The following is a 13,727-nucleotide window of genomic DNA, read 5'->3' as shown; positions in this document are numbered from 1 at the left end:
GTCCTCGGTCACACCGGAAGCTTATTTGTCTACGCCATCTTGAGTACCGTCCCATGGCTCTTATTTCTGCCGGAGGACCGAGGATTGAGCAGCGAGGAGCGATAATGGAGGAGCGATAATCGAGGAACCACCAGTCCATCCTCCGATGACCCCAATTTATTTATTGGGGTCTACAACAGATGATACAAATGTTTGTGTCAGTAAAGGTGTGGCAGGGGTGTTTGGGAAAATAACGGAGCTGCTGTCAGACGAACAGCTGTGCGGAGGAAAGGACTTCCCATTGCTCTTAAAACTCATTTCCCTGCTTCTCGTGGTTTCCTTGCGTCCCTCCATGCTTCCCTGGAGGGAGGGACTAAACACAGGGAAACTACGCAAGTGAAGGAAGCAAGGATTTCATTTAACCGACCTGAGACGGGGCCTACTGTGAGCACGCTGATGTTAGCATTTAGCACAAACCCCCGCTGGGCGTATGTACAGCCTCACTGAGCCGCTCCCATGGCTGTATACTTTTAGTAATGTTGCATAATAAGAGACATTAATGAAAGACAATCAAACGACAATTAAATTCATGTTACAGTTGATTTATCCACTAACAGTTTTAAGTACAAATTAGATGTTTTCCAACGCAAATAATACGCTGGGTACCCACAAATAAGCCACAATTGATTTTGCATCTAAAGACCAGCATCATAGACTTATTTATAACCTGATATATCACCAATGTGTGATAAAGATACAACTGGGACTACAACGTGTGTTGATTTGTGTGTGTGTTACACAGCAGAAAAATGAGAAGCAGATAGAGAAAGATAAAAAGACTGCGAGAGTGAGTGCAGCTCTTTTGGGATTTGTCCATCAAGAAAAATGTATTAAACCATCAGAATGTCTTGGTTTATGTGTGTGTGTGTGTGTGTGTGTGTGTGTGTGTGTGTGTGTGTGTGTGTGTGTGTGTGTGTGTGTGTGTGTGTGTGTGTGTGTGTGTGTGTGTGTGTGTGTGTGTGTGTGTGTGTGTGTGTGTGTGTGTGAGAGAGAGAGAGAGAGAGAGAGAGAGAGAGAGAGAGAGAGAGAGAGAGAGAGAGAGAGAGAGAGAGAGAGAGAGAGAGAGAAAGAGAGAGTGGGACAGAGATGAAGGAAATTGGCTTTACTTGTATGACTTATCCTGCTTTATTTTGAGCTGAGTGCTACTGTTTTTGTCCCCGGAAAGATAGAGACATAGCAAACTTCGGCAAGAAAGCAAGAGTTGTTTGACGTCAGCAGAAAGTTTGACCTTTTCTACTCTGTATCTGTTTACACAAACACACACACAGAGCGCCAGTATGTGTGCGTGTGAAAGGCGAAAGCAGACACTCACACAAGCAACTATAGTGATATAGAGTGGGGCTGCTTTGTGTCAGCTTTCCTAAAAATAAATAAGTCTGGGTGCCCTGAAATGGGTAACAAATAAAGAAAATGACAAACACTTTGGGTAAAAAAGAACATTGATCCTTGCATTTTTCTTCTTCTAATAATGCTGCCTTCAAAGGCCCTTAAAAAGAACTGTTGGCACGTTTAAATAAGCCAATAAAGTTACAAATACACATATACACATAGCAATATGTGTCTATGGAATATAACGTGTGTGTGTGTGTGTGTGTGTGTGTGTGTGTGTGTGTGTGTGTGTGTGTGTGTGTGTGTGTGTGTGTGTGTGTGTGTGTGTGTGTGTGTGTGTGTGTGTGTGTGTGTGTGTGTGTGTGTGTGTGTGTGTGTGTGTGTGTGTGTGTGTGTGTGTGTGTGTGTGTGTGTGTGTGTGTGTGTGTGTTGGGGTGTGTGAGTCATTGTTTGACAGTCCCAATGGAAATATAAGCAGAAATGTGCATCTAGTGTTTTTGTTATTAAGACTCTTATTCATAAATGTTTAATATTTTACCCGGCATAGAAGCAGGTAGCTGTGGGCTGCGACGGTTCTTCACCAGTCTGTACTCACTGCCATCTTTCCTGTTCCTTCTTGGGGCCGCTTCATTGTTGCTCTCCCTGAAAAAGGAGTCAAAATCATTTTTGTTATTGTTTGGAGACACTGTCTGGCGATCTGTTTCCACATGTTCAGCTTGGCTGCTTTGGTATCAAAGCCAAAACCAGTTATGTGTTTAACTTTAGTTAAGTAATGCTTCTCATTCAAATACATATATATTTAATTTCAGTCGTGGTTTTCAGGAGATCTGCAAGACAAATGGTAATCTAACACAAAACGAAATAAGGACAAGGCGTCTGTATACTGCATAATGGTTCTACATTTGAACCTACAGGTTACTGGAGTTTTGTTGGGCCTCAGCGAGTCGTAGTTTCTTGGCGTGGTTCTTGCCCTGGTAGTGGGCCTGTGCAACTGCCAGTGAACTGAAGGAGGCGTCACACAGCTTACAATAGTCATTCTCTGTGGCCAAGATGACCCGGGTCGCTCCCTTATACTGTGCCTGCGACAAAGCAGTGCAGTGTATGTGACGAGGGAGAAAGAGAAGAAATACATTTTTCAGACAGGTTGGAAGAAGAGAAGAATTTCAAGCAAAACCTCTTAATATTTTCAATGTGACAGACTGATTTCTGTTTCTTAAATCATGAAAGCAATAATACTAATTTAAAGTCAAAATTGTTTAATTATTAGTTAATGAAGATAATGTACTTGCATGTTATGTTGGTTAATTGGTTCAACTATATAGTAAATCCATAAACAACAATAACTACTTTATTTTGGAAACTTGGGAGAAGAAACCTGTTGGGATCACAGATTGCATATCGTCACTTTTCAAGCTAATTTTGCAAAGTGGTAAGAAAACAGTTGCTTTTCCCCGTCTCCAGCAGTAAAGCAACGTTTATTGGAGTTGTTTTTCTGGTTGCCAAAATGCCATCCATCTCATAACACTGTAACATTTAGGTAGGTTGGCTCTAACCTGTCTGCCTGCGTCACTGTCGTTTGGTCCTGAGCTGAGGGATGTCTGGCCAGCCGCCTCGAGGACCTCTGGTATCCTGGTGGCTGGAGGCTGCTGACTGCTAGCATAGAAATTCCTCAACTTCTTATTGTGGTTCTTTCCCTAGACGAAACGATAAGGAGAATGCTGTGTTTATTTATGTATCTTAATATTGATTTGGTTTGTACATTGTTATTTTAACAGACCTGGTAGTGCGCCTGCGCCTGCTGAGCAGAGTTGAGGGTCACGTTGCAGAGTTTACAGTACAGTGGTTTGCAGAGTTCCCCCAGTGAGTCGTCCTGCTCCTCCATCCCCAGCAGAGAGCCCTCATCCTGGGGCAGCTCGCTGGCTGGGGCTGCCTGACCCAGGAGAGGGCCAGGGAGGAGGCAGGACATCTGGGCTGGTCGTGGGGGCATTGGGGGCAGGTGTGAAGGGTCTGGGCCCATTGGAGGAGGGGAGCACATGGGGCTTGGAGGGAGGGAAAATCTTCCGGCTCCGGGTCCCACTACAGGTGGAGGCACAAGGGCCTGTGCAAGGTTTAAAGGTGGAGGCCCCAACGGTTGTATAAGGTCCATGTTTGGAGGCACGATTGCGTGTGTATGATCTATAGGTGGGGGACCCAAGGAGTGTGTCATTGGTGGAGGCCCCATTGGCTGTGTTGGGGCCATTGGAGGGGGGCCTAAGCTGTGTGGGGGGGCAATAAGGGGATGTCTTAACACGTGAGGAGGCAGGGGGCCAAGAGTCTGGGTAGGTAGCATAGTAGGAGGTCCAAGTGCCTGAGCAGGGGCAAGGGGTGGCGGGCCAAGAGTCTGTGTAGGCGCCATTGGTGGGGGTCTCAGCTGGTGCAGAGAGTCCATGTGGTGAAAAGGCTGCTGGGGGAGGCTGAAGAGACTCATAGGGGGCTTCAACATGGTCCCTGGTCCTGAGGACAACAACACATTATTTTACACAGGGGAAGATAACACAAATCAAATAAACTTCTCGAAAGGGAATTTAGTAACCTTGATGAGGAAAGTGGTGCTGTATGGACGTATAGTACTACTATTAAATACATTTAATTAACAGCAACAAGAACGTTTTTTATCATGCCATGTCAGTCGGTTGATCTAACACATCTCAACAACTATTACATTTTCTATTTATGGCCTACAGAGGATTAATCCAAAATGATCTAGTGCTACCGCCACCTCAAAATCCAGTTGAGAAACCCTAAATGAAAGATTGCCACAGACATTGCATTTTCCCAGATAATACTATTCAAATGTCTCTGTTAACCTACTGGCCCTTCCTCTGGCACCATGAAGTTGACATTTTGATTTTGAGTGAAACCTCTAAGTAACTATAGGGTGGATTGCTATAAAGATTAGTTCCAGACATTCATATTTTCATCATAGTGAATTAAAATAACTTTGGTTCTGCACTGACTTTTCATCCAGCAATTTTCCCTTTCATTGGTTTATTGCCAAATTCCTGCAAAGGTAAAACCATTATCATGAGGCTCATGTGTTTAGTATTAAATCAGAAATGTTAGCGTGCTTACAGTCTAAACTGAGATGATAAGCATGGTTAACAAGCTAGACACCGGTCTCATCTTTACACCAAAATACATTCAACTCTGTAAATATATTCTTTAAATGTCCTACTGGCGAATAGTAAAAAAACACAAGCTGAAGACATTATCACTTTCATATGAAAATATAAAGTGGATACTGCCTGTTGAACTTGGTTAAAATCCAGTGACCAATGTTCAGTGACACTAATAGAAGGAGGATTTTCTTTCTTGGAGCCCGGAGCAGGAGAGATGTAAAGAGATGGGCGAATGGAAACACATTCCCGGACAGAGGAGCTTCACACTCTAGTAAGCATCAGAAAGAATAGGCTAAGCCTGCAGCGCCTGCAATCATGCATATGGGATGTTACGTACACATGTATTTGCACACACAACAAACGGAGACAGTGACATAAAAATCTCCAAGCTGCTCTGATCTGAAGAGATCTCAGCCTGAAGTGTGAATGCTCGATAAACTAAAGTAGGTCTCTCTCTGTCTGTGTGAGTGTACATCAAAGCATGGCATGCATGGTTGTGTATGGAAAACTAAGACAACGCATTATATTAAGAATGGCAATGAGCTGATTTTGTGTGTTTGTTGGGTCGCTCGAGTGTACCATAGTGTGTGTGTGTGTGTGTGTGTGTGTGTGTGTGTGTGTGTGTGTGTGTGTGTGTGTGTGTGTGTGTGTGTGTGTGTGTGTGTGTGTGTGTGTGTGTGTGTGTGTGTGTGTGTGACTGTGTTTGTCTTTGGCCACATATATTGTCAGTAAAAGGGCAAACAGCTGTGTCAAAACTCACAGTGCTGGAAGCTCAATGGTGGTGATTCATGGACTCAAAATAACATCCTGAGGTGTTTGTGTTTCCGAACTGCTGTTCGCTGTCAGTCTGCCTGTCCAGTCTGTCTGTCACCTAGCCTGGCTTACCTCAGGAGAAAGCTATGCTGGACAAGCACTGACCCTACTACAGTCCTGTGAACTGCTAGATGACACTGGCAGATTCAGCAGGGCGGGATGAGTGGCCTATACATTAATAAAGTCATACTATGCAGCAGCTGCATATAAATATATACATGTTTCACTACTCATTGGTATTGTAAGTATTGTCTTACAATATCCTGCTTAAAAAAGCTTTTACATTTGTTATTTTTGGAAGTTTAATCTTAGTAGACATTATCTGCTACCGCAGGGAGTTGAAAGCTGATTTATCTGTAATAAACAGAAGAAGATGTGACACACCTGAAGTAGATTGCCGGAGCATCACAGCAATGACAGCTCGGATGCAAAACTGGTTTAAATGTTACTTTCATGTTAAATTCTAATAATTTGAATGTCTATTATAGCCATGGAAAATGTCAAAAGAATGCAATAGGCAATATAGAGTATACAATAATACAGGTTTTAAGATGTGTGCGCTTATCATATTCAATTATGTTTGCAGTATTCATTGAATGAGACCCATACAGTATGTTGTTGAATTAGACACCCCCTCAATGCTCATGATTGCCATCGAGAGCCAATTAAGTTCTACATACTGCACATCATCAACCTAATCAGCAGCAGCCTCATGAGAACCCTTTCACCCTGATTGAGCCCGCCTGCACAGCAGTCTAGAAACCTCACTGCAGAAGCAATTACACACACAAAGGGCGGCTGACCCTTTTTGCTTGATATCATCCGTTAAGCAATTCAGAGTGTGCAATGTGCCACCACAAAACAGATGACATGACTAACATAAGTTTACTGTATATCAGTAGTAATGTAAAGTATGCATGAGGATTTTGCTGTGAATCCTTTAACCAACACTTCCTGCCCACTTCTTTAACTCATTGTGTTACTACCTTGCATGAAATTGCTTTGCATCATGATTTCATGTAGCAATTACCATACTAGATAAAAGATAAGCCAATGCCAGTTGTGTCTCAGATCCAGATGCAGGTCCTCAAACATTGCAGTCTACAGAGCACACATTTGAACAGCCACTGAATAGATAACCATGGCTTTGTCTGTTCATTTGGCTTTTTCTTTTTTGCATTTCAGTTTTTGGACAGGACACAATAAACTTTGTAAGTCAAAGTCAGTGTCATGTGTTGTTGCTCTGAAACAGCCAGCAGCAAGTGGTCAACTTTTTTTTTTATCAGACAGTATTGTTCATCATTGTTGTGGAGAGACTTTGTTCTAAAAGTTTCAGAAGAAGAAACCACAGTTTTCTTTTGGACTCATTACTTATTTATTAGTTCATGATTTCTTGAATTTGACTAAAGATTGCTTGCTTGTAGAACCACGTCAGAAAACAACTACTGTCCAAGTCTGATGGCCTCCACTGAGAATCTCTAAATGGGCCAAGTTTGCATTTTCTCTAGTTTCTCTTGCCTTACTATCTTGTGCCACATCAATTATGGAGCAATGACAATCACATGCCTCCTGCACTTATTCAATCTGCTTCACTGGGCATTGGACAACCGCAAATGCAGCAAAGACAGTGAATGTCTTATTAAAGTTTGCAATTGACTTTATGTACCATTAGGGTAATGTCTATAGCCTTTACTTTTAGATCTCAGTAGCACTTTATGTTTGAATGAATGTCATAATAGTTAACATAAATTGTGTGGTACTGTATGCTCAAGACTCTTATTACCAGTCACCTAGCCTATGCATTAGGCTATAAATACTATATCGATTAGTAATCATCCATTACCCCTAATATAAAGCAACACCTATTTTAGCCCATGACATGTTACTAGAGTCACACATTTACTTTATTCATTATTTTTTCTGACAAGAAGTTGGCATTGGAACCAAACTTTGTATTCAATTAACAATAATATCAAAAATAGAAAAAGTCAACGAAATGCTAAATGTTCATAATTTACGTCAAGCAAACGTATATGATTATAATTTATGATGCAATACAAATTATGGTTTACCAAATTTGACAAAAAACGCCCATCTTGTTGACACATATTGTTTCTGCCTTATTTTTGATTACCTATCGATTGCAACAACTTTCACTAACTTCAATCTGAGACATGTAGTATATGCAATGAAGACGATTTAATGGCAGGAATATTTGCCTACCATGTCTATAAATCTGGAACATTTGAGTTACATGACCATGATGCTGGCTGCTGTTGGCAGCAACTGTGCAGGTGCAATGAAGAAACGCTTGCTGTGTAATTGCCACATGTCACCATCATCTGACTGCAGATCAAGCAGTGCAGTGAAGGCAGCAACAACGATTACAGTTTCCATTTCGTCACCTGCTCTGACCACCGCTTGATTGGCAACCATACCTGAGGGATGAAAGTGACCATTACACTCTATTCACTGTTTCAGATAACAGTCAGCTAAAACCTGGAGTCTCTCTGGAGCTCTCCGATGGATCATTAGAGTCCCGACAACCTGGGATTTTGCATCGCAGCATCTATGCTCGATAGGCTATTCAGTAAAATGACTAGTTCACTCGTTTAGAGGACATTATGGTGATGACAGGCTGACAGCAGCACCAGGGCAACCGGTTAAACATCTGCAAATATCTCTTTCCCTGCACATTACAGCGCATCAGATTGCTGACAGTCAGAGGGAAGCTACTGTATTGCAAGCTTCTCCTTACCTGGCAAACGGGCAAGATAATGCCTGCTGTCAACGTAGTTTACGGGAGGCGAAGTGTAATGTCTGCAATATTCCGCACTCTGGTAGTACGCTGCATCCCCATTCTTCAGCTGCAGCGCCATCATCGCAGTGACATCCCTCTGCCAACTTCTACTCAACCAAAAAACCGGGCGACCAGGCAAGATTCTATGGAAAGCCAACAGTGCCAAAATATGCCACTATCTGAACACGAATATACTTTTTTTCCGCGAGAGGCTTAAACCTTACCAATTTGGAATATCTCAGCGTAGCTCAAATGTTTCATATTGACAAAATAGTAAACAATACAAATGTCGGGCCAATAACAAAAGTCTACTTCTAGCTCTTTTTTAAGCAAAAAATTATAACAGTAGCCTACATTTTGTAACTAATGGTACACTTGAACAGAAAAAAAAGAATAGAATTCCCCAAACAACTTTGGAATAAAGCCTTCAATAACTATCCAAAATGATTAAACGGGCTGATGTGGATATACTGCGGAATTTGAAAATTAACATATTGTAAATGAAAATTCAATACTCTAAATTCAGAAACTATAGAGTAAATATGTGACCCGCTCTATCGAAATCAGTCGGAAGTCGCAACGGCTCATTTCAAAATAAACGTGGATTTGTGTAAAAAAATAGTTCGGATTTTTTGTTGGATTTTAAACAAACAAAGTCTTGGCTTTCAGAATATGAAACTTTTATTTCCAAAATCACATGAAAAATACATTTTTGAAGCTTGTAAAGAGAAGATGACAGCTCTCACTCGCCACTCTGCTGTTCCGCAGCGCTGCTTCCCCTCCCTCCGGCTGAAATTATGAAAGCAAGGCGTATAGTAATCATAGATAACACGGCAGGTTCCGTTACAGTTTGTTTTCATCTGATTTCAATTAAACAAAGTCTTGGCTTTCAGAATATTAAACTTGTTTTGGCAAATTCAGATGATAAATACAACTTTGAAGCTTGTAACGGCATAATTACAAGCGGAGAACGGAGTAACTTGACGTCACAGCAGGCATAACAACAGCCGAGTGTTTTCCCCGGGAAACAAACACAATAAACACAAACGCAAAATTACACAAACACACACACACATATACACACACACACTCGCAAGCTTCCCCCAGACCAGCAATCCACAGGAAAATATCTTCCCTCCATAGTATTTTGATCATTTGCTCCGCTAATAATCAATCAGATCGATGGATTCCAGAGAAGAGGAAACTTTAAAGGCCTTTTTCTCAAAATGATGACTCTGTGACAGTCCTTATATAGGTAGGAGAGGAGTGGAGTTATCTTTTGTAATTAAGCTGCAAGTCGACAAAGGTGATCAAATGCTGAAGCTAATAACGATCCGAGTCATTTGATATTGATTGTCTGCCAATACCGAATCCTGATCCGATTCTTCTATTTCCCAGATAATACAGCTGCACAATTACAACAGGAACTAATTTGTATGACACTGAAACATCTTTAAACGGTTAATACAAAAGGTAACATTTAACAGATCTGACTGGTGGTAGGCTAAAAGGCTGTTTCGTTGATCATTTAATTTTTCATTATATTATAAAGATCTGCTAAATTAGAGGATTCCAAACCTGAGCTGGAAGGGGAAGTCGCCACCTACAGGACTGCAAATCTGAACAATTATTTGGATAAACTATTAAACCAGGTATGTTCACAAAGTTAGTACATTTTTTTTTAAATTGCATGCAAATAACAATGTCAGTCTTTGATCGATTTTGCATTTTAACTTTCATCAGCAACTGCAACAAAAGAAACATACAAGATAGCAGTGAAATGTGTAAACAAACAGCCCATCAAGATATACGCATATGAATTTATACTGTTGTTTAAATGTTTTTGCTACCCTTTCTTTGTGTCTCATTCACATTCTGTAGAAGAACAATCTGAGACACCTGAACAGTGTGAGCTGGCACCCTGGACACCAACACACCCCAATAATCCCCCTTGAAAGAGCGTCGCATGGAAAGGTACATATTTCCATAGTATAGCCTTTTTATTTTTGCTCCTCAGTCACATATTAGTGTCTACCTTTTATGTATAGGCTACTGTACACATTTTATGTTTCGGATTTTTGTCAGATTCACTTGCAAGGGAAGATTCCAGTGCGTCCAGAGGTCTGGGCAAAAATAGAAAAACAGCACAAGGGACTCCATGTTTGTGAAGGAGTTGGCTGTGGCGTTTTGAGGCACCGAAACCTTAGGGGAAAGGAGCCTGACTGCCCCACCACCAAGACCACCAGGCAGCCTCTAACCCTGCAGAAGCTATCGTTTTGAAAGGTATGTTCTTAGCAGCACTAGCCACTTGCTCTTTGTGAGATACCAAGTACTTGGTTATTTGAAATGTAATATTAATGATGTGATAATTAAAACTAGGGATGGGTACCGAGCCCCAGGGCTGAATTATTAAAGACAGCGGTACCGTTAAGGTCCAACGTTATCGATCTTTTTATCAGTACTGGAGACATTTAAAAAATAGATGTCATATGTATTATTGCAACATAAACATTATATCGCATTCTTACTGTCGCCAACTCTGTTTCTAATATGCAATAAGACTAAAAAATGCATCTATGATTGATTTTCGAGTCTCGTTCTTTCCTAAGAGAGATGCTCGCTGGCGCATGAAGTCAAAATGGCCCAACTTTAGAGAGAGCGAAACATCACAGATTACCCGTCATGCCTAGCTGTCAGAGCAGAATAACCTGTATCTGCGCTCACAGAGCATGAGCCCCTTAAGCCCCGCCTCCTGTCATTAAGCCCCTCCCCCCGAGCACCCACTCTCGGCTCACTAGAATTAATGGGGAGAGAAAATAAATCTAGATTCGGCTTTTAGTGCATTTAACAACTTTAAGGACCGAATTATTCTAATAAGGTCTATAAAATAGTTCATACTGGGTAGTTTATTTAGTTTAAAAAATATCCATCGATCTACAGACATCTTTTTCCCCATGTTAGTCAATGGGAAAAAGTATTTCTGGACCGGTCAATGTCACGGACTGATAAGGAAATTGTAGTACCGCCGTTTGGACACAACGAATATTTTCCTCAGAGTCCGGCGCACTTCCTGGGGGCTTGGTCTTGAGGTGGAAAATGCTCGTTGCCAAAATTGCAATAAGAATTTAGCATTTAAGGGGCGTTAACACAAGCAATTTGTCTAAACATTTAGCAAAAGTGCACCACATTCAGACGGAGAAATGCACCGGGTTCGACTGTCTTTCTAGTAACTTTATAGCCCCATCCAAAAGTAAAGTTTCCACGTCAGGTATATATTATGTATGCTAGCAGCAACACACAGAGTTAACTAAATCATACAAACATGGGTTAATGATTTGAGGTAACTGAGTTACTTATTTTGTTAAAGTTTCAGCTATTCTGTTTACAGTTCTGTCATCACAAAATGTAATACGATTTGTTAAAACGTTGTTGTTTCTTTTGATGTGAAATATTATTTATTTAAACTAAATAAAAAAGCAATATTAATTTTTTTCACAATATGTTTAGTTCATTTACCTTTTTTTTCTTCAAAAGAACCGATAAGAGTACCGTTAAAGGACCGGATTGATAAGCGGTATCGATAAAAGTAGTAGTACCGTACATTTTTAGACGATATTTGATACTCGGATCTTTTAATTTATTTTCAGTTTGCTTCAAGCAGTGGCTGTACGAGAAAGAGGTGGAGGACCAAGAAATGCTGGCCAGATTGGCAAAGACCGGAAGATACATAACAGAGAAGACAATGGAAATTAACAAGAAAAAGAAAAAAAATACTTTAACATTCTTTTTAATAATTTCCTTGTTGCTATTTACATTTTGAATTATATTTTTATTTGTATCTTCAAATGCATATATTTTAGATTATATATTTATTTAGATGTAGGTTTTTTTGTAATATTATTGTATTGTTAATGTATAATTTATTAAATAAAAATACTGTTATCAACACTATACAATGTCTTATATATTTTAATAGTTACCAGAATACATTGTATATTTAATACTAACATAAGCTGGTTATAGATAGATAGGGTGGGGGGGTTTTGAAATGCTGGCGTTTGTGGCACTGTTGGCTTTCCATACAAGACAGTTCCTACTTCAAGCTGACACTGAGGCTTTCACCGGAGGGGTGAAACCGTGACTTGAGCAAATACAGAAAGCGTCAGCAAGCAACAATACAAGTTAAATGCACAGTGGCTTAAAACTTTGCAGTTGTCATTTCACATTAAAGCAAATATGGTGTCATCACAAATTATATCTATTTTTTTTAAGACATAATAGGTATAACCTGCAGGGGATCCTCGGGCGTCCCTGCTTCTTGGTACAGTCCATGCCCGATGATACCACCGATGATTTGCAAGGGTGGCAATCATGACACATTGTATAAATTATCCTCCTGGGAACCGAGGAAAAACAATGTTTTCCAATCTTCTTTATTTTTTATTTCCTACCCATTTAGGGTTAAAAAAACATCTTGCAATTTAGACTTTTTTAAATTTAATTTAATTTGTAAATGTTACAGTATGTCCACTGTAGAGGACGTCAGGACCATTCTAGTTTGAAAATACATCCAAAATGAACAGATAGACTGTAACGTATTATGGTTATGTGATATCAATACACGAATACATTCACCTTTATTTAAAACATAAATAAGTAATTTATCTGAACATTGCTGTTTATTTGGTCACTAAAAAACTAGTTTGGTTTTTGATTAGTCTTTCCAGATCTTCAAAGACTTTGTGGTCAATGTACTGGGAAAAGTACCTAATTGACTCCAGTCGGCACGGGCTGTATGGGTCATCTTGACTAGTTTTATGGATGTGGTCTCCATTTGACCAATGCTCATAGAAACAAACTTGGCATTCCTGAGGCAATTCTCATTTTTCATGGCTCCACTTAAAATGAAAACAACAATAAGACATACTTGCTACTCTTGGCCCACAGAGGGCCATTTCTTTCAAGCTCGTCCCCATCTGTCTCTATGTCTGTATCTTTGCGCTCATGGAGCCTCCTGCATCTTTTCCCCCTTCTTCTTGACCCTCTTCTATCCCAGGTGTGAAATCCTCATCTCTTACATCATCTGAGAGCTCAAAATCTGAATCTCCATTAACTATCTGGTAAAGAACAATTATTTGATTAAGCCTATAACATGCTACACCAAATGTATTATTTCATTTATATTATATTATTACGTATTTAGCAATATTTGACATTTCTTAATTTTGTGTGTCCTGTGATGCCATAGAATTCATTTGAAAGGACCACAGAAAAGAGCTTGTATGGGGTCTTAGATTTAAAAAATGTTTCCCATCTGTGTGTTTAACAGTTTGCATATTTGTATATGTTTTTTAACATTTGTTTGTGAATATTTTATATTTTCCCCATATCCCTTTATGATATAGGTAAATTCATTATTGAACGCTGTTATGCTAATATACTTTATGTTCTTTTTAATTATTCATAATATTTGGGTTGGATCCACTATGATGTAGCTACACATAACTCTTAGAAGTCACTGCAGTGAGGATTGTAAAGTTTAAATGTTATTTCTTATTTCTTTGTATTCATTACACTTTTATATTGTT

The 13,727-nt window shown here is 39.9% G+C and overlaps 1 protein-coding gene across 1 annotated transcript; it reads right to left on the bottom strand.

Annotated features, from left to right (window-relative positions):
* Positions 1-887: 887 nt before the first annotated feature.
* zmat3 (zinc finger, matrin-type 3) lies at positions 888-8,239 on the bottom strand. The gene is made up of 5 exons (XM_079694766.1): positions 8,098-8,239; positions 3,146-3,861; positions 2,922-3,062; positions 2,281-2,447; positions 888-2,010 (listed from the first exon to the last, which is right to left on the bottom strand). Exons 1-5 carry the CDS (start codon positions 8,219-8,221, stop codon positions 1,881-1,883), a joined length of 1,278 nt encoding a protein of 425 aa, XP_079550892.1. The 5' UTR covers positions 8,222-8,239; the 3' UTR covers positions 888-1,880.
* Between the last annotated feature and the right edge of the window lie 5,488 nt (positions 8,240-13,727).

This window comes from Notothenia rossii (genome assembly GCF_949606895.1).
Source record: "Notothenia rossii genome assembly, chromosome: 1".
In the NCBI taxonomy this organism is placed as follows: domain Eukaryota; kingdom Metazoa; phylum Chordata; class Actinopteri; order Perciformes; family Nototheniidae; genus Notothenia; species Notothenia rossii.
This window is presented reverse-complemented; position numbering and strand designations above follow the sequence as displayed.

What these genes read in the sequence shown, in the direction of transcription:
- zmat3 (XM_079694766.1), bottom strand. Translation starts at nt 8,221, where the DNA reads ATGATGGCGCTGCAGCTGAAGAATGGGGATGCAGCGTACTACCAGAGT. An exon ending in AGGCGCAGGCGCACTACCAG is followed by an intron (nt 3,063 to 3,145) that starts GTCTGTTAAAAT and finishes CGTTTCGTCTAG; the next exon opens with GGAAAGAACCACAATAAGAA. An exon ending in CAACAAAACTCCAGTAACCT is followed by an intron (nt 2,011 to 2,280) that starts GTAGGTTCAAAT and finishes CTCCTTTTTCAG; the next exon opens with GGAGAGCAACAATGAAGCGG.